Source organism: Pleurodeles waltl, chromosome 1_1 (genome assembly GCF_031143425.1).
Source record: "Pleurodeles waltl isolate 20211129_DDA chromosome 1_1, aPleWal1.hap1.20221129, whole genome shotgun sequence".
NCBI classification, from domain to species: domain Eukaryota; kingdom Metazoa; phylum Chordata; class Amphibia; order Caudata; family Salamandridae; genus Pleurodeles; species Pleurodeles waltl.
The window spans coordinates 936,755,625-936,781,819 of NC_090436.1; the positions used below are offsets into that span (position 1 = coordinate 936,755,625).

Consider the following 26,195-nt stretch of genomic DNA (forward strand, 5'->3'; position numbering starts at 1 on the left):
CCCAGACATCCCCGTGCAGACGGGTGAAGCCACACACTGCACCAGCCTGCAAAGGGATCTCTAATCCCTGGCTTTGAAGCAGCCGCTCCGCATTTCACTTCAATGCACTGCCTCCAGGACAGCACGTGTTCGCAACTGCCCTGAGGGCAGCAAATTCTTTGTAACAAGGCACACTTTCCCTGTTGCACATGGAGTGCCTATTTAAAGAAGCACCATGGCACAAACAGGAAAGTGCACCTTCTCTGTAGTATGGCCCCAAGTCTTCCGGCAGATTCACTGTCATAGGATGTGCCTGCCCTAAATGTATTCTCCATGGCAGCATAAGATGTATCTACCAGCAAATTTAATAGCTTTTCAGCACGGTGCAGTTCCATTGTGCAATGAGTGAAAATAAAGCACAGGTACTTTGTGTAGCACATCTGGGCCCGTATTACCATAAGGGCGCACTTTCCATGTTTGCACCATGGTACACCTTAAAACAGGTGCGCTGGGCACAAACAGGAAAAGTACCCTCTATTATGGTGAATGTACTGCGCTCAGGGCAGCAGATTCAAGTGAAATACAGAGGGGCTGATTCACAACCGCAATGTGTTTCACAGTGCAAGCAGCAGCTGCCTGCACTTTCCAGAGGCTAGAGAGGGGGACCTGCAGGTGGGTGCAGTGAGTGAATTCACCAGCCTGCCAGGGGGTGTCTGGACAGTCAATGGGACCCCCTTTTTCCTCCACTCCTTTTTGTGTCTCACTTTCAGTAAGCCGCGTAAAGGCACGTTTGTATATGCATCTATGTCCATAATACGGCACAGGTGCAGAAAGGAAGTGATTCCTTCATTTGCCCTCTAATGATAGCACTGGTGCTACATGTGCACCAGTGCTATCCGTATTACAGGAGGGGGCCCCACAAGCATCTGCGGCCCATTCTGTAAAACTCAAGTGCCTCAGAGGTGCAGAAAGTGGGCACACATGCCTGTTGCACCCTGGGGCACTCTCTGTAATACAGCCCCAGGACCACACACCAAAAGTACTGCATAGCTATAGTTCTAATGTAGCAACACCCATGCACAGATAGTATTCCTACTTGCACACAGATCTGGGAGTGGCCTACTTCGTCCGACACCCCTCCCTGTGTTCTGCACCTATTCACATTTGATAACTACAAACCCCACTTCAGCAGTAAATGCACACTGAGACACTCACGCCTTCTTGATGTGATCTTATTTTAAGGGTTCCCGCATTGACTATACCAGGATCCCAAAGGCTGTGCCATTCCCACGCACGGGCCAAAGCCCCCTGTGCCCTCCTTGCCTTTTTGAGAAAAACAGTACACAATTAATAAAATATGCCTGTTTTAATTACGTTTTGTTCAGTCTTTGGAAAGCAATTCCATTTGCTCTCTGATAGGTTCAGGTGCCACTCAGTTCTCATTCTTTCAGGAGTCTATCAGTTTGTGGTCTATTTCCGTGTGCAGTCACCCAAGGTGAATTCAAAACTAGATGCTGCGTGGCCGATGAATACAAATGGTAGCCCTTGGTTGGTTGATTGGCGGCTATGCTACTACCTAATGTGGAACAAAACAGTCAGGGTGAGCTAATAGATGTCTTTCTGTAAACGTTTTAGGGCTTTCCAAGAATAGTACAGAAATGGCTTCGTCGCCCAATTAATAACATGAGTATCTCACCCTTTGTAAAGTTAAGCATTTTGCCAGCTCCACCGTGTGTCTTTGTGTTTTTATTCTTGGGTGCTTTTGATTGTTAGTTCTTCCTTGCGGAGATCGCATGCAGGAACGGTTTAATAAATCCACGTAGCATATACATATAAATGTTGCAAAGACTTTATATGTATGAACGTGTTGCTTTCAGGGTACTTCTACACTTCCTGCCGTGAGAATACGGAGACCATCCACACCGTGTCACAGGAGTGGAAGATGTACTAGTGGCAACCAGCAGGGAGGTCCTTGGCAGACAGAGGAGGCGGCACTTGAATGAGTGAGGAGGAAAAGAACGTGTTCTGACGATCTGGATGAACTTGGGATCTCCTGTAGCATTCTGTCCAGAAGGTTAACCACGAACTGTAAAATGCTCTGCCCAGCCATTGACAAAAGAAACTAGGCCAATGTATTCTTACCTTGTTGCTTTGTGTGCCTCAGAATCAGTACTTTTTATTATGTTTTCAAAGAAATCGGTGCATTCCTGGTGAAAATGACAGTCACAACCGAACATCTCTGCGCATAAAGTTTAGCGTATCCTGATTTGGGCAATCTGGATCTGGATAATCCATGTGGAGAATCAACTTTTTCTGGCTCGGGGGTGACACACAAAATTGAAAAGGTTTTGTAATTCGGGTCCATATAGAACATTAGCTTTTCTGGCAGACATAATAAATATTGATGCCTTCTAAGTAAATGATATTAGGGAGACAGTCTAAAAGAGAGACTTGGCATGAATGTTAACATAACATTCAAATACCATTAAAGTTGGTGTTGTTAGATGGGGTAACGTGAGCATGACTCCTTCCAGATGTCTTTCATGGACTGATTTAAAAAGTAATATTTAAAAAAAAAAATCTGGATCGTTTTCTATGTGCTAAAAATGAATCCAAGATGGCACTTCATTAACAGGGTAACTGAGAGCATGATTATGTCTCTCTGAAGACAAGTAACAAAGACGTAAACCACTCTTTTACATTGTATGGAACATTGTAAGAGAAATAAGCCCCATAGGAAGTCCAGGCCTTTCTCTGGCCAACTGTATTAAACACATTTTCGGTTAAATCTGAGACAGTGGAATCTATATGTTGAGAAATGTATTTGACCAATATGTTTTTTAGGTAGTAAATTAACTGTGGCACATCCTTCGTTATAAAAATGTATTACTCAAGTGCGTGTGACTGCTGTTAACTACACTTCAACTCTTTTTGGGCTGTAACCTTGCACTAGGGGTGTAGACCCATGCCCCAAACTCCACTACCAGGGTGCACAGTACCGAACACGTCATTGATGTTTACCAGGCACCATACTGATTCCCACAACCTATTTTCCTGCGTGCGTCTTTTTTTTGTTTGTAGTCAAGTGCTGAGGGAGTTTGGAGGGAATGGGGTGTTGATGCAAAAGATTCAGCTATAAAATACAATGTTCAATCTAAATAAAATCACAGGTGACATAATAGTATGTGACATCGCCGAAAGTGGCACCACAGGAAATGACATCGCTACCTAGGCAGCCAATGCACAGATAGAAGTGAGCGGTTGGATTGATGGTAATGACTAAGCACCTGTTATCAGAATTTCAAAAACTTCTAGAGTCAGTGTTTCAGAGATAAAACTAAGTCATTGGTGGTATTGATTGGTAACTTGGCTAACCTTAATGCTTAACCCAAACTAAAAATAAGATGAGAATTGTTTCTGAAAGAGAAATCCAGCTGAACCTATAACGTTCATAGCAAGAAACAATGTTGCTCTTTTATGAAGAGTAGTGTACATGCACATCCATCTTTTGCTTAACTTATAATGGTATAATGGCTTGGTACTTTGAGTCCTTTTTGAAAGAGCTATTGGGTGTGTCTTGGAGAGGAATATTGATGTAAATTGGGTAAAATTGCATGACAAACGTGTCGTGAGCCTAAGCAAGCATATCAAAAGAGGGATGAGGCAGAGGGTTACATTTTCTTGAGGCCCTGCACTATGCAAAGTACTCAAGCTTGCCCAGCAAACATTACATTTTAGATTTGAATACAAAGCTGCCCTCTGTTGCGTCCTCCCCAGCCTGGTAGCATGCAGAAGAACACACCACACACGGAGCTCATAGTTAATGTATTTACTCATCAGCATACAACATGTAACTGAACTTTCAATACCCCAATAACTGTTAGGACCACAACCTGATACTTCCTGAATGGATTATGTAATCTCCCTCCTAAGTCTTCCCTTAAGCATGGGGTTCTACCATGTACAGTTCTAAGACTCTACAGCCCACATTTATGGTGCCTTTGCATCATTCCAATGCCACATTAGTGTCATTTTTTCTACGCTAATGTGGCGTTGGAAGGGCAAAACCACAGCACCATATTTGCAAAGTGGCGCAATGATTGCATTGCGCCACTTTGTAACCCTTTGTGCCACATTATGCCTGCGCCAGACATAATGTATGCAAGGGGGTGTTCTGGTGCTAAGGGGGCCATAAAAATGGCGCAAAGGAATCCATAAGATTCCTTTGTGCCATTTTTATTGGCATTTTTTAACACCTGCTAAGTACAGGCGTTAAAAAGAGGCTCCCATTGGTTAAAATGGGCCTCTGGGTGCTTTGCAGGATTAGCATCATAACTTTTTACGCTAATCCTGTAAAGCACTGGACTAGCGTAAAAAATTATGACCATGGTCTTCCTCACTACCACCATGGTGCAACGTATTTTAAATACGGTGCACACATGGTGGCGTTCGGGGGGGCGTTAAGGGGCACAAGAAAAGTGGTGCTGCACTTGTCATAAATTTGCCCCTCATCTCCCCCTTTGTTAAATAAAAAGACACAAAAAAAAGAAATGAACAAATAGCAGCATCACATTTCTTCAATCAGCCGTCTAGGTGCTGGTACAGTCCGGCCAGACCACGTGGTATGGGGTAGTTGAGCTGTACCCTGTGTGGACCCCAGGGGTACAGCGTCTAATGTTTGATCAGAGTCTTCAGGTGGGGCAGTTTTCTCTGAATCTGTATGGATTGATGATAGACAAGACAGATGTCGGAAGTGGGATGACTCCCTTGTGATGGATTTGCTAGGATGATGCACCGTTATCTTATGTCCATTTCGTGTCATAACTTCTAAGGGATCAATATCAAATTGAAGATCTGTCGTTCACTCTCGTTTGATGAGAACCAAATTACCTTAATTGAATACGGCCTCTCAAGTTTGACGATGTTGATCACCATATGTCTTCATCTGATGCTTCCGAGCAGCATCAGTAGCACAAACCACATTATCACGGAGGGTTCGCTCAGGGGTCCACTGCGGTAGTTTGCCTCTCATGGCTCTCAGGAACATCAGCGAGGCAAGAGTCTCACCTTTCGTGGAAACAGGCGTTGACCAATAAGCATGGAGGGCTTGGCATAACACCAGACTCAGATCGATTCTCCTTATTGATGCACAGTGCATCTCCTATTTTAGTCACCCCATAAATCGTTCCTCAACACCAATGCTTGAGGCAACAAAGGTATGCTTTTCTGATGTGTGATGTTAAGACTAGCTAGAAACTACTAGAACTCCTTACTGTGGACCCTTCTCAGTCTTGAAAATGTCTGGTAAGCCCCACACTGCAAAAATGCTATCCAGCCACTCAATGAGTTTGTCGTGGGTTGTGGATGACATGTCTTCTACTAGAGAAAACAGAGAATGCTTGTCACTGCTTGTAAGAGAATGCTTGTCATGGTTTGATCCTTCCCATACTGAATTGGCTTAGCAACAGCACCAGGCTACCAGAATTGGTCACAATGAGCTTTACAAATGCTACATACTAATAATAATAATAATAATCATCATCATCATTAAGTTATGTCCATTAGCCAGAAGTCTAAAGAAATCAACAGCAATCCTTTCCCCCTCATGTGCAGGGAGATCGGACATTGTCAGGGGATGCTGGTCATCTCGGGAGATGGGCAGTTGCATAAATGACACTCCTTTAGCTCCCTCTCCTCTTTCATGTCCAAGTGAGGGAACCACACACAATTCCTCAATGGCCTCTTGGTGGCCACAATGCCACAATGGCCTTCATGGGTGAGTTCAGTAACTTGCTGTCTAAAATTTGCAGGTATGACAATTTGTGATCCTCTTAGTACTATCCCTTCTTTAGTGACAGACAGTTCATCTTGGACCATGCAATATTTTTTTAATTTTACATTGATACTTAAAGGTTGAACACTCCTTCTCCAGGACTGACCTGCAATAATGTCTTTATGGGCACACATGTCCTTATCAGCATTGGTAGCAGCAATGATCGGCTAACTGCACAGAGCTGCAGGCGTGCCGGACTTTACAATGAAGTTAATGTACTCTTCAGCAGTTTTCAACATTGAACTAGGCTACTGTAGGGGTACTCTTGAAAAATAATCAGGGTGGTTTCGATTTTTGCCTGGTTGTACACAGTAATATAGTCATACTCCCGTAGAAGCAACCTCCACCTCTTGATGCAAGGGGTAATCTTGGCTTTCAGAAATAGTGGGTAACGCCTGGTAGTCAGTGAGGATCATAAAATGCTTTACCATCAGAAACACATGAAAATGTTCACAACCTATACCACTGCCAGACTGTTCTATTCCAGCTGAGAATAGATGCAATCTGCGTCAGACAAACTTCAACTGGTGTATGCCACAATCTATCTTTGAGCATTCAGATTTCAACTATGCTGAGCAAGGATTTCTCCCAACCCCACGGGGCTCTCATCAACAGTGATCTCAGTGTGCAATTTAGGATCTAAGAAAGCCATCTCAGTTACATTTTCAATTGCATGTTTTATATTTTTGAAACTGTAGGCACATTCTGCGACCATCGGAACGGGCTATTTTGCTTTGCCAGATCTCACAAAGGGGCACTCATTCTGACAAATTCATGAATGTATCTTGAACAGTAGCTGGCCATGCCCAAGAAAGACCGTACCATGGTGACATGTTGTGGAGGACTGGTGACTGATAGTGCTCATACTTTGTAAGGATCAGGAGTAATGCCTCTATCAGAAAATATATATCCAAAGAACTTAAGGTTTGTTATTTGAAATTCACCTTTTTAGGGATTTAAGGTGAGGCCTGCATTTGTAAGTAATTGACACACTTGTTTGAGGGCTTTATCATGCTCCTTCCATGTTGCATGAAATACCAGTATATCATCACTGTTACTGAAGGCATGTGTTACAGGCTGAATGATCCTTCGTATAACATCTTGGAATATTTTAACAGTGATAGACATTGAAATTTCTCAACTGGCATGATGCTGATCAATGCATCACTATCAATTACAAAAGTTAACGAGCAACCGTTGAATTTCAGTCCGATTTTGGGGCTATATCCAAGTGAGTTATTTTGCTTTCTTAGCTCACTTGTTTCTGTTCTTCTTTCTTCTTCTGTCTAAGTGTCAAGGTCTGCTTGTTCCTGTCTTTCCCTTTTATCTATGATCATCACACAATCACCCTCTCCATTGTCGCTCAATGGTGATGCCAAGGAAATTTTGCATTATGAACCTGATGGCAATTCTAGTTTGGTTTAGATCTGTTGCAACTGAGATTGGTTTTAGTCTTTGTGGGTGTGGCGGGAATGCTTCTGGAACATTCTGGTGTCCATCTTCCCCTCCTGCTGTGACACACCTGTTTTTCTCTTCACTTTGCAAATTATTAGAAAGTGCTTCTACTTTCCACACCCTTTACATGTTTGTCCAATGGCTGGACATTATGGCACTCATTATGACCTTGGCGGTAAAAACCGCCGAGATCGGTGCTGGCGGTCAATAGAAGACCGCCAGGGCGACTACCCTCCCCGCCGGCCATATAATGTTTTCCCCGCTGGGCCGGCGGGTGGAAACAGTGTTTCCGCCCACCGGCCCAGTGGGGAAAAGGGCTGTAACATTGACAGTGGCTCCAAATGGAGCCACTGCCAATGTTGGTTTGCGGCAGGTGCAGGGGCAGCAGCACCCATTGCGCAGATCACTGCCTGTAAATCGGGCAGTGACCTGCGCAATGGGGCACTGCACAGGGGCCCCTGCACTGCCCATGCTAAGTGCTTGGGCAGTGCAGGGGCCCCCAGAGCACCCCTTTCGCCAGCCTTTCCTGGAGGAAAAAGGGATCATTATCCAAGTGGTAGCACTGCTTGCAGCTCTGCCCTGTCGGAAAATGATTCCCTCCACCGTCAGGCTACCTGTCAGCAGCAACCTGGCGGTGGAGGAGGGCCACCACTGTATCCATTACATGGTGGTTCAGACCGCCGTGCCGGTGGCGGTCTGTGCCCCTGCTGCTGGCATGGCGGTCTGAACCGCCATGGTGCGTAATGACCCCCTTAGTCTTGTGTAGAATTGAAAATCCACATCGGAAACACAGTTTTTCTTTTTCCGAGGATGTCGACTAAAGGACATCTGCTTGGTGCTGGTGTCTACTCTTCATGACTAATGCCAATTCACCTTTTGCTGTTTCTGCTTCCATGTCGAAGGCTCTCAGCTCTAGTCGCCATTGATACCTTTTCTAGACTGAATGTTTCTCGCAGATAACATCTGTTGAATGAGTCTGAAAAACAGCCATTAATGACTCTGAGACACATGGCTTCTTCATTACTAAATTTGCAGTATTTGATAAGCACATCAAGTCTTTCATCAAACTCATACATCGTTTCACCAATTTGTTTTCTGGCTTGATTGAAAATGTACCTTTCATAGTCGATGTTTAGCATTATGCTGAATTTGGCTCCTAACACTTCTTTGATTTGACGGTAAGACATTGTCTCAGTCTGTGAAAGCTTCTTTATAACTTCTTTCACTCCTTCACCAGTGAGATTGTTTAGGTATTCAATCATTTTTTCATCACTTACTTCTTCCAGAGCATCTATGAAACCATCAAAAGTCTTAATCCACCTGGCCAATCTGGTGCTAATATTCAGTTTTTTTACTGTATCGAATGGGGGTGGAGGTTACAGGAAAGCTGCTGTGTATTTCACCTTTCTATCTTCTGGCATTGAGAATGTGTGCTGTTCAGACACCATTTGTTGTGCACCTGAATATGAACCTTAAGTATTGGCTCCGTACCTGAGCTTAGGTTGCTGAAACAGCCCAGTAGCTGTGCTGCATCTTCTTCACCTTTGACGGTGAGTGCATTTTCTGTTTCTTGCATGCTCTGGTCTTTGGTTTCATCTTTTTGTTTTGTTTGAGTGATTTTTTCCTTCTATATCAGCAACTTTCTCTTTTTCTCCCACCTCCTGGCTTTGATAGTGGTGGGCCATGTGTCCAAGCCACCTTGTTCGAGGCGAGATTCAGAATGTAGTGGATGCTACTTGCTACTTTGCCCATATCAGCGTCTCCAGCAGGTTTCAACCGGTGTGTCTGATGCTTCAGTCATGACTGTTGATCTTACTGGTGAGTGTATATTTATTTCTCGTACCTGGTTGTTGCTGCCTTCTACGTTACATCTGGTAATCGCTGTCTGTATTGTACCAGGTTGTCATTGCCTTTAGCATTTTCTTTGTATGACTGATGGCTCGGTGTTGTGGTGCAGCACCTTCTTGATTTCTCAGCCTGGCATGCAACTCTTGGAAGCTTTTTCCACTGAAGCTTCCTTGTCAGGCTGTCACCTTCTCCACAAGCCCTTGTATCGTTAGAGTGGTGCTTGCACTTCACATATTCCAACTGAAAGGCTTTTTGTGGATTGGGCGCATGTGGCACACACAAGCAGTTTGGAATTTCTTGCAAACTCTCAAGGAGAGCACTTACGTTTCTTTGGGGCACGTAATCCCATCCTCGTCGCCAGTGGTTGCGTCCTTTCCAGCCTAGTAGCATGCACAAGAATACCCCACCCTCAGAGCTCATAGTTAACATCTTTACTCATCAGTGTAAAACATGTAACGAAACTCTGAATATCCCAATAGCCATTAAGACCATTTCCTGACACCTCCCTCAAGCACGGGGTCCTAACTCATACAGTTCTAAGACGCTACACCCTCTTTAATGATAATGAGGCATCCATTACAGCTAACACCACTAGATGGCGCTAATATTGGATCTGTCATGTTTCTATCTTCATCATAGAATATATTTATAAACCTTAAAGAAGACTTTAAATACAAACTCAACATACCCAAGTCACAAGCCCAGGTTCCTCCCCATCCAGACAAAATATTCTAAATACTCAATACTCATCCTTACTACACTGCTAAGTGAATATTACATAGTTACAATAGCCACTATGTAGTTATGATTAGGATTCAGCCCTACTGAAGTTATTGTTGGTGTACTTATAACTTTGATGCTGTTTGACAAGCCTGCACTAAACTTTCCAATCACATTTTCATTTTATTGAAAGTATTTATTATAGCACAGATTTAGCCATCAGACCAAGAGGTGCTTTACAAGAAAGAAATTAACTATTTTAAGTACAACTTGCCTTTCTATAATTCACAGTGCTCACATAACTAATGTAATTTGAGATGGCATCAGTGTTGTTATGAATGATATGATTTATCATGGAATAAGTGATGTTATACAAGTTATAGTTGATTTGGTCTGCCTAGCGAGTTACAACACTGTATGATAGGGAGCGAGTTACAGGAAGGTTTGGTCAGGGCAGAAATTGTAACTTCACGTTATAACAATAACTTTCTAATTTCTCTGGTTTTTATAGTTTGAATTGTTTTTGTAGAGAAATTATAAGTTGAGTTCTCCTAGCTATAACTTATCTCCAGTCTCAGTATTTTACATTGGAATTGCTCTGTTTTTTTAGTTGGGAAAAATATGTTTCTAATCGGATAATGTTGTTTAATTTGGTATACATTCTTTCGTATAGATTATTTTTTACATTTGAGCATTACCACAGTACTTTCTTGATAGTTTCTCAAAGAGTGACATACTGTGAAATGTCATGCTGTACAGTAGTGTGCAGTGACAGAGTGGTGTGCAGTAGGGAGGAGTAGAGCAGCTTCAAGTTGTGTACAGTAGAGTGGCACACAGTAGAGAGACAGTAGAGTGCAGTGGTGTGGAGTGGTGCAGAGTACATTACAGCGGCATGCCGTGCAGTAACATACAGTATAGTGGGGCAGAGCAGAGTGGCACAGCATATAGTTCACGGGGGTAGAGTGCAGTGGAGTAGAGTGGTGCAGACTAGAGTGCCGAAAGTACAGTGGAAAAAATTACAGCGGTGTACAGCTCAGTAGTGTAGAGTACATTGGCATAGAGTGCAGTGGCCTAGAGTAGAGTGGTACAAAGTACAGTAAGAGTGGCATAAAGTGCAGTGGGATAGAGTAAAATGTAATTGCAGACAGTGCAGTGACATAGATTACACTACAGGGTACAGTACCATAGATTGCAGTGGCACAGAGTGCAGTGGCATGCAGTATAGTGGTGCAGAGTACAGGAGAGTGGCATACAGTGCATTAGGACAGAGTAGATTGGTGTAGACTAGAGTAGAGTGATGTACAGTGCACTGGTGAATAGTGCAGTGGCATACAGTGGTGTGCAGTGGTGCAGAGTAGAGTAGACTAGAGTGGGGTGAAGCAGAGTAGAGGGCTTTTTAGTGGCATAGAGTAAAGTGGCATGTTGTTCAGTGGTGTACAGTACAGTGACGAATAGTAGAGTGGCGTAGAGTGATGCAGCATTGAGTAGAGTGGTGTAGAGTGAAGTGAGGTAGAATACAATGGCGTAGAGCAGAGTGACAGAGTGCAGTGAGATAGAGTGAAGTGGGGTAGAGTGGCATAGAATACAGTGGTGTAGAGTGGCGCAGAGTGAGGTGGAGTAGAGTGAAGTGTGCTAGAGTAGAGTGGCATACAGTAGAGTGGCAGAGTAAAGGGGGTTGATTGAAGTGCAGTAGAATTACGTGGGGTACAGCAGAGTGGTGTAGAGTGAAGTGGGGGTACAATAGAATGGCAAAGACTAGAGTGAGATAGAGGAACATCGGTGGATTGAAGTGGGGTACAGTGAACTGGGTTACAGTGAAATGGGGTGGCTTGAAGTGAAGTGGGGTATAATAGATAGACCTGTGTATAGAGCAGTGGGGTAGAGTAGAGTACATTAGTGTACAGTGCAGTAGAGCAGAGTGGTACACAATAGAGTACAGTGGCTTACATTGCAGTTGAGTAGAGTACAGAGTAGAATCACGTAGAGTGAAGTGGGGTGGAGTGCAGCTGTATAGAGTACAGTGGGATAGAGTAGAGTGGTTTAGAGTGAAGGGGTAGAGTAGAGTGGCATGCACCAGAATGGTGTACAGTACAGTGGTGTAGACTGCAGTTGCTTAGATAGAGTGGTGTAGAGTACTATTGCTTAGAGTGAAGTGGTGGAGTAGAGTGGGGTAGAGTGCAGTGGAGCAGAGTAGAGTGCAGTGGCATAGACTGGAGTAGAGTACACTGGATTAGAATGCCGTAGAATGGTGTGGAGTACAGTCGCTTGGAGTTTCTACAGTAGAGTGACTTAGTACAATGGCATTGAGTAGAGTGGCATAGAATGGCGTACAGTAAAGTGGGGTAGAGTGAAGTATGTTAGAGTGGCGTAGAGTTGAGTAGCATACAGTAAAGTGGTGTAGAATGAAGTAGAAAAGAGTGAAGTGGGCTGCAGCAGAAGAGTGTATAGTAGAGTGGTGTAGAGTGAAGTGGGGTACGGTACAGTGTAGAGCAGTGCACATTAGCGTAGAGTAGAGTGGTGCAGAGTAGAGATGAGGGGAGTAAAATGATGTAGAGCAGAGATGAGCAGAGTGGCTTTGAGTGACATACAGTATAGTTGTGTACAGTACAATGGCATACAGTGCAGTGTTGTTGAGTAGAGGGGTGCAGAATGCACTAGTGCACAGTAGAGTGTAGTGGCATAGAGGGGAGTGGAGTACAATGAAGTGCAGTAGAGTAGTTTGGAGTGGCGTAATGTGGAGTGGCATAGAGAAGAGTGGCATAGTGTGTAGTGGTGTAAAGTAGAGAGGTACAAAGTAGAGTGCAGTGGTGTGGAGTGTAATGGTATCAAATAGCTTGGTGGACAGTAGAGTTGAGTGCAGAGGTGTAGAGTATATTGGCATAGAGTCCTTCAGAATACAGTACGGTGAGTGAAGTGGAGTGGTGCAGTCCGCCCTGGTGGCACTGTTCTACCAGGGTGAAGAGAGTTTGCTGATGATGAAGCATGACACTATGTGTGTGAGGTTTGCTCTTCCATTAGAATGATCTTCCCTTGTGTTCTGACAGTAGTTCTGTGATGTCCCTACTTCGGACACGGATTTGTTTACCTAACTAGGAAAATAGTTAACTAACTTTACTCAGAAGCTACCATACCTTTTCTGATTGTGTGTACTTGGCTAGGAAGGATGTACAGTAGCTGCATCTTCCTCTCTCCCCTTGTGTGTTAAAAGTAAAGTGCAGTGGCATACAGCAAATTGGTGGCAAGAAAAGCAGAGTAGTGTAGAGTGCAGTAGCACAGAGTGCAGTGGTATTCAGTAGATTGGTACAGGGTAGAGTGGCATAGATTGCAGTGATGTATAGTGGTGTAGAGTACATTGCAGTGACAGAGTGCAGTGGCGTAGAGTGCAGTTGCAAGGAGTAGAGCGGTGCAGGGTAGAATAGGGCAGAGTACAGTTACATAGAATGCAGTGGTGTACAGTGCAGTAGCATGCAGTAAAGTGTTATAGAGTACAGTGATATAGTATGCAGTGGAGTACAGTAGAGTGGCATAGAGCAGAATGGTGATGAGTGCAATGATGTAGAGTGCAGTGGCATACAGTCCAGTGGTATATAGTAGAGTGCTGCAAAGTAGAGCAAAGTGGTGTAAAATAGAATAGGTAGAGTGTAGTGGCTTACAATAGTGTGTAGTGGTATGTCGTAGAGTGGAGAGGCGTAGAATGGAGTGGCATGTTGTGGAGCAGAGAGGAGTATCATGTCATAGAGTAACTTGTCGCACACTGTCTTACAGTGGAGGTGTGTAGACTAGAGTGGCATAGAGTGGAGTGGTGTAGAGTAGCATAGAGTGAAGTGGGCTACAGCAGAGTGGCATGAGGAGAAGTGGGATATAGTACAGTGGTGCAGAGTAGTATATAGTGGTGTAGAGAGCTGTGGTGTACAGTAGAATGGTGAAAGTACAGTGCCAGAGTGGAGTAGAGTGGCTTTGACTGGCTTGCAGTACAGTGGCATACAGTGCAGTGTCGTAGAGTGATTTAGAATGAAGGGGAGTTGAGTGAAGTGGGGTAGAGTAGACTGGCATAGAGTGGAGTGTTGTAGAGCACAGAGTGCCTAGTAGAGTGCCATATTGTAGAGTGGAGCAGAGTAGAGTGGAGTGGAATACAGTGGCATGGAGTGGAATAGAGTGGCTTGGAGTAGCATAGAGTGCAGTGGTGTAGACTACAATGGTCTAGAGTGGAATGGAGTGGAGTGTTGTAGTGTGCAGTGGCATACAGTGAAGTTGTATAGAGTAGAGTGGTTTACAGTAGAGCAGAGCAGCATAGAGTGTACAAGTGTAGAGTGCATTGGTGTAGAGTCCAGTAGAGTGATGTATAGTGCATTAGGATTCAGTAAAGTGGAACAAAGTGGTGCAGAGTAGAGTGGCGCAGAGTGCAGTGACAGAGTGCCATGGCTTAGTGTGCAGAACAGTGGTGTAGAGTATGGTGCAGTGGTGTAGAGTATGGTGGTGCAGAGTAGAATAGAGTAGTGTACAGTGCAGTGTTGAAGAGAGTAATGGCACAGAGTTGAGTGTTGCAAAATAGACTAGAGTGTTGTACAATGCAATGGCTTAGCGCAGAGTGGCAAAAAGACAACAACAAAAAACACAAAAGAGAGTGAGAAAAATTGAACCCACTCACTTTCCTGGGTGTAGATATATACCAACACAAAAAGAGTGAGTATGCCTCCAATTAGTGTCACTATATGACCTGTCGCTATGAACTTATGACCTCCTTCTGGTTCTTAAAAAGACCCCTCACCCACTAACCTAGTTGGTGGCATGCTTCATGATAAGGATCCCATCCAAGATGCCTAGTGCATCAGGGATGTGCTACAATGCCTGATTACAGCGGAATGGGTGGTTCTCAGCAGTCAGTGCATAAAGAAAATGTGAATTAATTTTGTCTATAGGTACCCACCTCCTAGTGTAGTTTAATCATGGTGCCCTTCGACAAGTTTAAAAACAGTGAAGGATATATTAGGCGATGTGAGGCACTCCTCCCTCCAAGTGTTTGGCTGGCATGTTTCAGCCAATATATCAAGATTGCCCAAATGGTTCAAGGTGGTATTCTTCGGGACCTTTAATTTCTGCATGCTCACTAAGACATGCGCCTTACCGCTATGTGTCACTTACTGTTTTTGTGGGAACACTTCTTTTAAGTGCCTATTGGAAAAACATAGAGAACAGAAGCATTTTTAGATCTATTAATATTGTGGGATCGAAGTTGTTTGTCCGTTCTTATCCCAACAGTATACCGTGTATCTTATATGCTTTTCAGAAACACAGTCATACTACGCCCTTTGTAGTGGTGTACTATAAGGATTACATGCATGTGTGAAGAAGCAGAAGTCATACTCCACTTAGTGCTTCCCTTTTAGACCTTCCATTACGGGTCACCCTAATAAACCTGTGGCTCACAACAAACGCACCAACAGTTTCTTCAAAATGTAAAATGCTCCCTTGTGTGGTTATTTGTCAGCAGGAAGCCATCTCCTCAATAATACCAACACACATTATGCCACCTCGTGTGGTTTTTGGAAATGGGAAGTGCACCCGGGAAGCCATTAGATATATCTACTATGCTTTTGCTTGTTCACTGCTTCATGAAGTCTCCGGAGGGGGCAAGCCCTGTAGTCACACACTACAAAATATGCTGCATCTTTAAAGCTGTAGTATGTATTTGGAATGGTAGTGCCAAAGTGGTCAGCACCCCCATGGCCTGCTTACTTCGTCAAGGGCCGTGGCCGGCATCAGCACCTACTCCGTCCCCAGGAGCTTCGAAATTGAGTTGTGGGTCCTGCCACCGCCCCTTAAGTAACCGGAGAGGAACACGCCAAATTGGGGTTGTTCCTTCCACCATGCTGGGGGCATGTCTGTTGTCCCACATACGTCATATGACTTCAAGTTGACGGTGAAAAAACACTACAGTGAAAAGAGACTACCGTGCGGTCATGTTTGAGAGCAGTTTTTCATCAAACATTATTTTGTTACCTTTATAATGTTGTGTTAGTATTATTGTTAATAGATTTTGATATTCATGGAAGAAATATGGAAACACAGGGCTCCTCCTAACGATGAAAAACTCATTATACCTTGATTACATGAACGCGATGTGTAGTAAAATAAGCATAACAACTATAATGCGTATCTTTCACGCTTTGATACAAGAATGCAATGTGCAGTAACATGAACGTAACAACTATAACACGGATTTTTTTTAACAGCTGGGATTGTGCAACCCTGATAGAAGATCCTCAACTCATTCCCATATTCCTGACTATCAATGGCCCTATTTTTTTATCCTCCACAGTGCAACTGCCTACGAATCCCTCACTTTCAGAACATAATGAGTCATAATGAATCAAACAGGTGTCCGCCCTACGTGGGCTCCTAGTAGAATATTTAGGAGGCATAATGGTGGTTCTGTGATGTCATCACTACACCCCCAGCTTAATAGACATAATTAGATAACCAAATTGTGAATGGAAAAGCGGAAAACAGACTCTCTCTTCTCTTTATCTTCTTTCTAAATCCTTGGAGGGATGATGGTTCAAATCTGTATGGTGCCCCATAGGATATTGTCATTCAGGCGTCGAAAGGAAGTATATATCGAAAGTTGTTCCTTTTCAAACAGTCTCTGTTCTAAGGGTATTAGTCATGCCATCTAGTTGCTTTATGACCACTCATGTCACAGGTGGTAAGTCTCATTCGCAAAAAAAAAATCGCAAAAAATGATCAGTTAACTTCGTGGTGTTTCGTTTACATCTGATATTGTTCCGATGCTCACAGATGTGTGTTTTGACCTTCCTAGTGATCATGCCAACATAGCGTAAATGGCATGGACAGGTTATCAAGTAGACGACATTTTTAGAATTACAATTGGTGTGTTCCCTTAGAGTCCACATTTTTCCGGGTTCCAGTTCCAATGTCTCTGCAGTGTTTGTCAAATGACACACATTACAATTACTACAGGAGTAATGGCCTGTGATATTAGCCAGGCCCCAATTATCTCATACAGCTGTATTCAGTTCTGTCTTCTTTCTAGGGCGGGCTGTCACTAGATTATCTTTTAAGCTTCTCTCCCTTTTAAAGAAGAAGAGAGGCTTCTCCCATTTCAGTTTACCTGTCTGTAGTATTGCCCGATGTTTATTAATGACTTTATTCACCTGGTTTAAAATTGTACTGTAGGTGGTAACACATGTAAGGGGAGTGATTGTTATCATCTGGGACAAATCGCCTAACAAGACCTCCTTGCTCGTTTGAAGGTTGTTGGATATTCACGGGACTATCGTTTTTTTGTGAGGGCTTCAGCTTGGCACTTAAAATCTGAAAGTTTTGTGTAGTTTCTCCGTAACCTTCAAAATTGTCCAGAGGGAATGTTCTCTCGGAGTGGTCTGGGGTGAAAACTGTCAAACTTTAATAGCATATTCCTATCCAGGTTTTTGTGCATAACTTTCCACCCATCAGAAATCCAAAAATGTGATGGAGTTCTTTCCACTTGGTGTTTGTATGTGAATTTTAAATTAGGATCACACATGTTGATCCAGGTTAAAAAAGGGGGGATGGTGTCTGCCCTCCCTTCCAAAATGACTAGGATGTCATCGATGTACAGTTTCCACAGTACAATATTTTGTTTGAATGTGGTATTTTTGCAAAGGAAATATATATTTTTTTCAAAATTGAAGAAATACTGCCCCGCTACACTGTGGGCAATTGTACTCGCCATTGAAGTACCAGAGGTTAGCAAAAATAGGGTGCCTTCATATTCAAAATAATTTCCCATTAGTGCCAAGCGTGCACGATCTAGGATAAACCCTTTTGAGGCTGAGAAATTCCAGTGTTATTCACCCAGAGCTTACTGGAGGACTTGTAGGGTATCTTCTTGTGGAAGGCTTGTGTAGAGACTCTCTACATCTAAGCTAAGCAGCACTTGTCTTCGTGGATCGAAAGTGATGTGGCTGAGTAAGTCTTTAGTGTCCTTCAAATAGGTGGATATATTTTTGTACCAGTGGAAAGAAAAAATCACAGAACCAGGAAAAGGGCTCCAATAAGGAGCCTATGCCTGACACTATTGGGCATCACAATGTTGGTGTTCTGTTTTTATGAATTTTGGAATGGGTGAAAAAATACGGTGTTTTTGAATTGGACACTAGGAGAAACTCTGCCTCTTTCTTTGTGATCCAGTTGTTTGATTCTGCTGTTTCCGCCAAATCTCTTATCTTCCTACTAAGGTGTTGTGTGGAGTCCGTTGGAAGTATTTTATAGTTCTTCTTATCATTTAGGAGACAACTTTTTTCGATGTCATAGTCATGCTTATTTTGTATCACTATACCCCCCCCCCCCCCCCCCCCCTTGTCAGCTGGTTTTATTATTATCCTGCCATCCATCTTCAGTTCTTCAATGCCTTCATTTCTTCCTTGGTCATATTCTAAAAGTTTTTACAGTCCCTTTCCTGCAAGGCTTCTACCCTGCTGAACATGTTTGTTCAAACACCTGTACTTCTATGAGGACTGAGCTCAATGATGGGTTAAAGGTAGACATTACCCTCAAACCGGTATCACCTCTTTCAGTTGTTTCTTTAAAAAAAATGCCTTTAACTTCAAATTCCTGAAAAATTCTGCAAACTCACAATGGAGACGGAATTTGTCTAGGTCGCTGTGGGAACGAATCCTAGCCCTTTATCCAGAACTCTTTGTTGTGCTTCCGTGAGGGCTACCCCTGAGAGGTGTGTTATGATGTTTGACCCCTTAGAGTCAAGTGGCACATAGCAGAGTATTGCAGAGTGCAGTCTTGTTGATTGCAGTGGCATAGAGTGCAGTGGCATAGTGTTCGTGTGTGGAGTAGAATGGTGTAGAGTGCAGTGGTGCAAACTAGAGTGCAGGACATAGAATACAATGGCATACAGTAGAGTGGTGCAGATTAGAGTACAGTGCAATATAGTCCAGTGGCATACGGTAGTGTGGTGTAGAGTAGAGAGATGTAGAGTGCAGTGGCATTGAGTGGTGCAGAGTAGACTACAGTGGCATAGAGTGCAGCAATATAGAATGCCATGATGCAGATTATAGTAGAGTATAGTGGTATAGAGTGCAGTGGTGAATAATGTGTTCCTGTTTTATTGTTGTGCACAATTATTAACATCATTACACACAATTAAGGGACTAAGCAAGCAACAGTTCATGAAAGTATACAGTTAATTATTAATTTTGGTGCAGAATTAAAAAACATGGAATTACTTTAAAAAATCTATAGCTGAAGGGGACTTAGAGTGGGTTAATCGGTTTAGAGAAACCTCAGTATAAAAGTAATACATCTTACAATTCATGATTCAAAGTGCTACCATCACCTCGTGTCTCAACCCCACCGTAGTTTGACACATTTATTACTGGCGTGGTGGTTACAATCCATATTTTTACTTTAGTACAGCATGACTGACATTGGTAAACACTACTCGCTGTCTTCATACTGCATGGCACAATTATTTTATACAGGAAACCAACTGCTAAAAGAAACGGGGCCTATTTAGAGTGTTTCTTTCTTTTTAATGCATGGGTTTAACTCCTTTCATCTTCGTTCTGTGTAAATAGCTTTGTTTACAACTAATGCACATGACAGAACAGTATGGCATAAACCAAGTATGCAGACCCGCAGAGAGTACCAGAAAAGTATTCCCATTAGTGGGGGCCTTCATATTCCATTTAGCGCATGTGCATAAAACTATGTATCCATTATTTTCTAATAGCATATGACAGAGAAACGCTTTCAAAATAAATTTAAACTTGGAAGTGCCAGTGCATCACTCATTTAGCAAACGAAATCACAGTGGTTTTTGCCACTATTTCTCGTAATGAGTAACAGATGAAGATTTACCATTCAAGAGTCAAAAGCCATTTCTCCATATAAATTCCTTTCAGTGGGAATGGGGAGATGAGGACAGATGCGCTGGGTCGGGCTTTTTGCCAACAAATTCGCATTCACAGTCTTCCCTTCGTGATTAGTAAAGAGCTGACTGACGTTTATTCACGACTGATCATCTTGCCTAGTGCTATTAGATCATGACTCATGAGCTGCCATTACCTCACAGCCCTTCCGAAGCATCCCTGTGGCCAATTTGAGATAATCTGCAGTTTGGGCGCTATTCGCGCAGGATATTTGTTTTTGCTAGGGTGCAACCTATATGTCACCTTTCTCATGTGCGTAATCAAATATGGCGTCACTTCCACCACTGAAAATAATCTTTGTATTTTTCCATTTGCCCGAATATCCCTTGTTGCCTGAGGTGTCTAAGGGATCACCATCTGTCCATACTCTCTAAAGTAGGACGAATATAATACCATTACGGCATCGTCTATACGCCTAGGCAGGGACGATGTATGGACTTTCATCCTTGTCAACCGGAAGGAGTCCCAGCATTCTGGGTCTGTGCCCTATGACCTGTCCGCTTTGCATGTGGAGTGCTATTGGTGGACACAGAGCTTGGTGCCTGCATTTCAAGCACTCGTGACAATATACAGAGTGTTCCTGTTGCACCACCACAGATTCGTGCACACTTTCTGAAATTAAGGTGTTGTTAACACCGCCTTTTGCAATCTTCCTTTGTTTTGTCGATCTGACAACCAGGGGTTGTGCATAATCGCATAGATGGGTATGAGGGTTTCCCCTATTCTTCTATAAAAGAAAATCAATAGAGTTTTAGCAAGAAAAGGTGAACATCTGAGCTTGAAACCCCACTTTACTTTTACTGATCAATGTAGTTTTCTGCGTGGATGTACAAACATATTAAAAAGAATAACCAGAACCTGAAGCATTTTGTTTTTACTTTTAAACTTTCACTAAACATTCCTGCGAGTATTAGCCATTACGAATTCCTATTTAGCGCAAATAAAGCTCTTCTCACACTTTGATGGTAACTGCCTGGTGGTTCCATGCCTTCAGCCAGTCCTGCCTTTTTACCAAAAGTATTATATATTCTTTAGCTTTTCTGCCCATGCAGATATTTTGGGAAGTGTAATAATCTCAGAATTCAAATTGTGCTTGATAAAAAATCAAGGACTGGCGCCACAGAAAAGGATGGAATGTGGATTTCGGGGCAGGAGAGTATGAGAGAAAATGTAAAAGCACGGAAACAACAAGGATGATACAGTAATAGAACTGTGAAATGAAGGGAGGAGAAGATAATGATAGAGAGAACGTTTGAGTATCTGAGAGATAATAATGGCAAAAAATAGGCTATTTATGCCGAAAGCCAGAAGGAAGAACGAGTAACATTGAGGAACTGTGTAATAAATTACATTACGTTATAGTACTGGTATCTGTATGGTACGTGGTTGGTTTTGGAATACGGTATTAAATTGGAATCTGTAGAATGCTTAACCTTATCATTTGTGTGACTGAAAGTGCCTTCTTTGTGATCTAACTACCTCATTGTTATAGCTGGATGGAGTTTTTCAAAGTGTCCTGTGTGGGAAGGATGTTAGTGTTATGTGTGAGTTTGGTGTACTCTAAAACTGCACGAATATGCTCCCATGTGTATGTATTCAAGGGGGGGAGGTCCCATAGATCACTTTGAAATGCGCCCCTCTTTAGCTTCAGCCAACCATGCGTCTAGCCATACTTTCGGAAAACAATGTCCCTCTTACATCATCTACATGCCTAGCAACCCCCCTGCATCATTTGCATACCCGGGCAAGCAGGGATAGTTAAAATAATTGCTTCAGTAATGGAGGACTTACCTGAAAGAGGTGTGCAGGACACTCCGGCATCTTCCTTGTGGCCACAGTTGTGCTCCCCCCACGAGCTCTTTGCGCACTGCTCTATCGAGAGCTCGTTGCCCGTGCACTGCACCTCGTCCAGCAGCACTGGGCCGGAGCCCTCGCCAAAGTGCGCGCGGCTCCAGGCCTTGGCCACACCACTGTTTGAAGAGAAAAGCAATAGCCTAAAATATCACAATTTGAGAGGAGCAGGGCTAGGTTTAATGATCAACAGATAATAGCAAGCATGCTTTACGTCCCACAGTTTCCAAAATTTGGGAACATTCTGAGGATGGAAATAAGTCCTAGACTAAATAAAAATGATTGCCAGTAGCCACTACCTGCAACTAGGTCTCTTCTCTGAAATCAGCTTGGCACTGGGCTATGGAGATGGCAAAAGGTGGGAGTTGAGGAAAACTGGGATCTCGAGTCAGTTGTCGGCCCAATGCGCGGCACCCAAAAAGTGAGCAGCTATCCTTACTAAATTTGACAAACATTTTACAGTCTGTACAAATCTATCATTGCAAAATTGCACTGTACAGATATTTACAGAAGTCAGTAATCTGCTACAGCATGCGAATTATTAATATATGCTGCAGCTGCCTCGCATTACAAAACATGTAACACTTTTACCAGAATAGTTCATCCCTGGTGTGACTGTACTATCACAGCAGCAGAGTGTGCTGCAGTAATAGTCTTTTTCCCAGATTTTAGGAAAACAACAACTTCCAGACTCCTGTTCCTAGTCATTCATCCTTCTGTCGTGGTGCAGCAAAACTTCTCCAAAAGACCAAATAAATGCACTCTGGTGGCTCAAAGGGTCCACTATTTGTCCAACCAAAATATCTGTCAAGTCTAAACCTCAAAACTAGAGGAAGGCACAGCTTAAAATGTCTTTTCCAAAAAGAAGCCGGTACCACAAGGCCCAAGGTATCATCTCAGCACTGATGGGACTCCATTGACTCCCCTTACTGACTGGCACCATTGCCAATATCAGTTGCATCATATATAATGCTATGATTACCATCACACCCACCTATCTAGTTGCCACATTTTCCGCCTGGTGGCTCTTGGCACATGTACAGATAGGACACCATCAGACTGGAGGCAAGAAAGTGCAGAAAAGGGAAAAACTAAACAGATCTTCATCATCCTTACACAGAAGATCTGGAACAACACCCCTGCATCCATCACGACCACTCCAACCCTGCTCCAATTTAGGGAGGAGCTGAAGACACACCTCTGTAAATCACGTTACTTCACAATGCTGTAACAGTCCACTTCTGCACTCCAGTCACACATTATTTGTATTTCTGCCTTGGGGACAGACAGTACATTGCTACCTTTGAGCAAAGTTTGTGCTCTACAAATACTAAACACATGCACATATAAACACATATGTACATCATCAAGGAATATAGATGCCAAGTTAACTATAGTAAATTTGAACTTACCAGTATATATTCACCTTCACAAAATTGAGGTAGTCAATATTCTAGTTACAATATTTTGGCAGTACAATAATAACAATTCAAAATTCTGGTACAAAACACTGGGAATGTGTGCGAATTTCTAAAACTTGTGAATCTACATCCTTGTGAAAGAGCATATTTATAAGTGTAAATTTATGAGTGTTCATTGTGAATTGGGCACTACTGCTTGAACCTAGACCACATCTTCATAATTTACATACTTAGACAGTCTCCTTCAAGAAATCCTGATAGATGAATAGTTTTAATCTAAATTTCAGTAAAGATGGGGCTTCTTGCACCAGTATTCATGTCTTGATTTCACTCATGTATAGTAGAACTCTGAAAACAATTTAACCCTAGAGGCCCACCAACTGGAGAGCAAATGGAGGAAAACATAGGGCCTAGTTTAAAGTTTGGTAGGCGGCCTGCAGACCATCAAGGTGGTAAGAACATTATATCCAGCCCCTGGATGGGCTACCCCCGCTATATTAGAGATCGCAGTTGGCCCAGCAGTGATCTCAGTGCCCTCAGAGAAACTTCCATCACAGCCCCCTTTCGTCGATCTGTCAGAGTAAGTTTTCAGACGGCAGAGCTAGCAGAGGCAGAAGGAAAGATGATGGTCCACCTGACTCTAAAAAACAACGGGAGGACCGAATGCTTGGCAGACAGAGTACTCTGCCATATTTGTGACAAAGCACCCTGTCTTCTAAACTCTAAATTGTGCCCTTAGTCTCTTACTTTCAAAACTTCCTATTCTACTTTATCAGCCAGCTATAAAACTCAGTTTGGTAAAACTAACATAATCTTACGATCATACAAGAAGAGCACCCTTTTAGTCTAAAGAGCTGTGCAGGATACCATCGGATCTGGAATTTCTGCCACCAATTAATCTATTGTCACTTTTTCAAGCCATTTATGTGAGGAGTTGGACACAATATGTATGGAGACATTTCTCAAATTAGTTTGCAAATTAAACGGGAAAATATTAAATGTGCCTAATTACATGGTCCCAAAGAACAAAGGAGCAAACACAAATCAGTTGTTAGAGCACCACAATCACATCACTTATGCTCAGCTTCTAGGTGTCATTTTTTAGTAAATGGCACGGGCAGCAAAAAAACTATGGATTTAGGCCCAGATCACTGTACTGGGGGTGAATGTTTGACAATGTTCAGCATTCCGTCCATCACTTGTTGTTTTTGCTTTATCGCCCTAAGTGGGAAGGGTATGCCCAGACGTGGGTCCCGTGCTTCCCATGCCACTGGATTCAAGCGAGCCTGGCTGATGAGGGGTGAAACCCCGAAACCGGTACCAGGATGCTTATTCCAGTCCAGGGAAGACCTGGCCTAGCAGTTCGGGCTGGACTGTTCCCATGGGGAACAGGGTCAAGACTGATTTGCATATGGCTGGGTCCAAACTGGAATGGCATGGGCAGCAAAAAAACGATGGATTTAGGCCCAGATCACTGTACTGGGGGTGAATGTTTGACAATGTTCAGCATTCCGTCCATCACTTGTTGGTTTTGCTTTATCGCCCTAAGTGGGAAGGGTATGCCCAGACGTGGGTCCAGTGCTTCCCATGCCACTGGATTCAAGCGAGCCTGGCTGATGAGGGGTGAAACCCCGAAACCGGTCCCAGGATGCTTGTTTCCAGTCCGGGCTGGACTGTTCCCATGGGGAACAGGGTCAAGACTGATTTGCATATGGCTGGGTCCAAACTGGAATGGCATGGGCAGCAAAAAAACGATGGATTTAGGCCCAGATCACTGTACTGGGGGTGAATGTTTGACAATGTTCAGCATTCCGTCCATCACTTGTTGTTTTTGCGTCATTTTTTAGTAGCCTTCTCTTGAGCTGACCTCATGACACCTTCCCTGCAAAGGTGCTTTGTCCAGGAAACACCTCAAGACATAGCTGCTTGACCCAGGACCAGTAATACTGAGATGCCTTTAAATGTATTTTATTTGCATGTCTATTTTTAATCCATGGTTTTTCTTTTATTCATGTTGTGTAAACCTGAGAGCACCAAGAAGACATTCGTTTGTGTGCTTAATGAATATGGCCTGCCATACCATTTATTGTGATATGTAATTGTCCAGAATTGATTTAATGACATTTGTCAACTCAGAATGAGCAGATCAATTTCAATTTCAGCAGCTTAGAAGGGACTTTATTCCTAGATGCATACCAGTGAGGATCATTAGGACACTTATGTCTGTATTTGATTTTAGGGCATCCACAGATTCCTTGTTATGCTTTATTATAATACTAGGATCTGAGACTTACATTTGCATCTGCATGATTCCTCCCAAAGGCTGCCAGGTCTTCTTTATTTAACCAGCTTGGCCTGTGGTTGTTCATATTTCAGCCATGGACGCCTCCTCATTTGTAAAGTGGGCCTGGTCTGACTAGGCCTTGGTTAACCTACACTATTCCATTGGGTCCCCATCGGATTTACAAAGTCCATGGAGTTACCAGAGACCCAGCATGTTCCTCCTGGATTTGCAGACAAATTCACTGGATGACATTCTGGGGAGATTGAGGGATTATCAGTGGATAAAGGATACAGAGTTCTAAGTACCAATGGCGTATGCAACTCTGGGTGGGGGTGTACATACTGGACTGTGAATCATTAGCAGCCCTGGCATAAAATACTCAAAGCAGCATACTTTTGCTGTTCATCCCCTAACTTGTTCTCTTTCCCTCCATGTCTCTCTCTCTCCTATCCTTCTTCTCCCCTCCTTGTGCCTGGTGTCATAACCCCAGAAGCTGGAGAGAGTGATGAATGGGGTTATCCATGGGCTTTAAAATGGCCTCTCCAATGGTTCCCGTCCCACAGCCTGATTGGGGGATCTTTTGTGAGAGTCTACTATTGTATTAAAATAATATTGCCTAATTTAGGTTTGCTTTAGTTAGCGTAACTAGGCCGCATTTTGTGTGAACGAGCTATGTACATTCATGTTTTATTTTGCTTTTAGGAAACTATTTAAATTCAGCAGCAAACCATGGTCTCTGTTTGCATGTAACAATATGAATTTTCACTAGCTTCCATGGATAAGGATGGTCTGATCTAGCAACATTGCAGGGCCACTCAGCTGAGCCTCCATTCCATGTCGATGTTATTTATGTTCAA

The 26,195-nt window shown here is 43.1% G+C and overlaps 1 protein-coding gene across 2 annotated transcripts in view; it reads right to left on the reverse strand.

Annotated features, from left to right (window-relative positions):
• PRSS12 (serine protease 12) overlaps positions 1–26,195 on the reverse strand; it is a 562,235-nt gene that overhangs the window by 326,961 nt on the left and 209,079 nt on the right. For both annotated transcript variants that reach the window (XM_069230157.1, XM_069230158.1), the window contains exon 5: positions 21,574–21,752. In XM_069230157.1, coding sequence (XP_069086258.1) covers positions 21,574–21,752 — 179 coding nt within the window. The remainder of the gene's footprint in view (positions 1–21,573; positions 21,753–26,195) is intronic.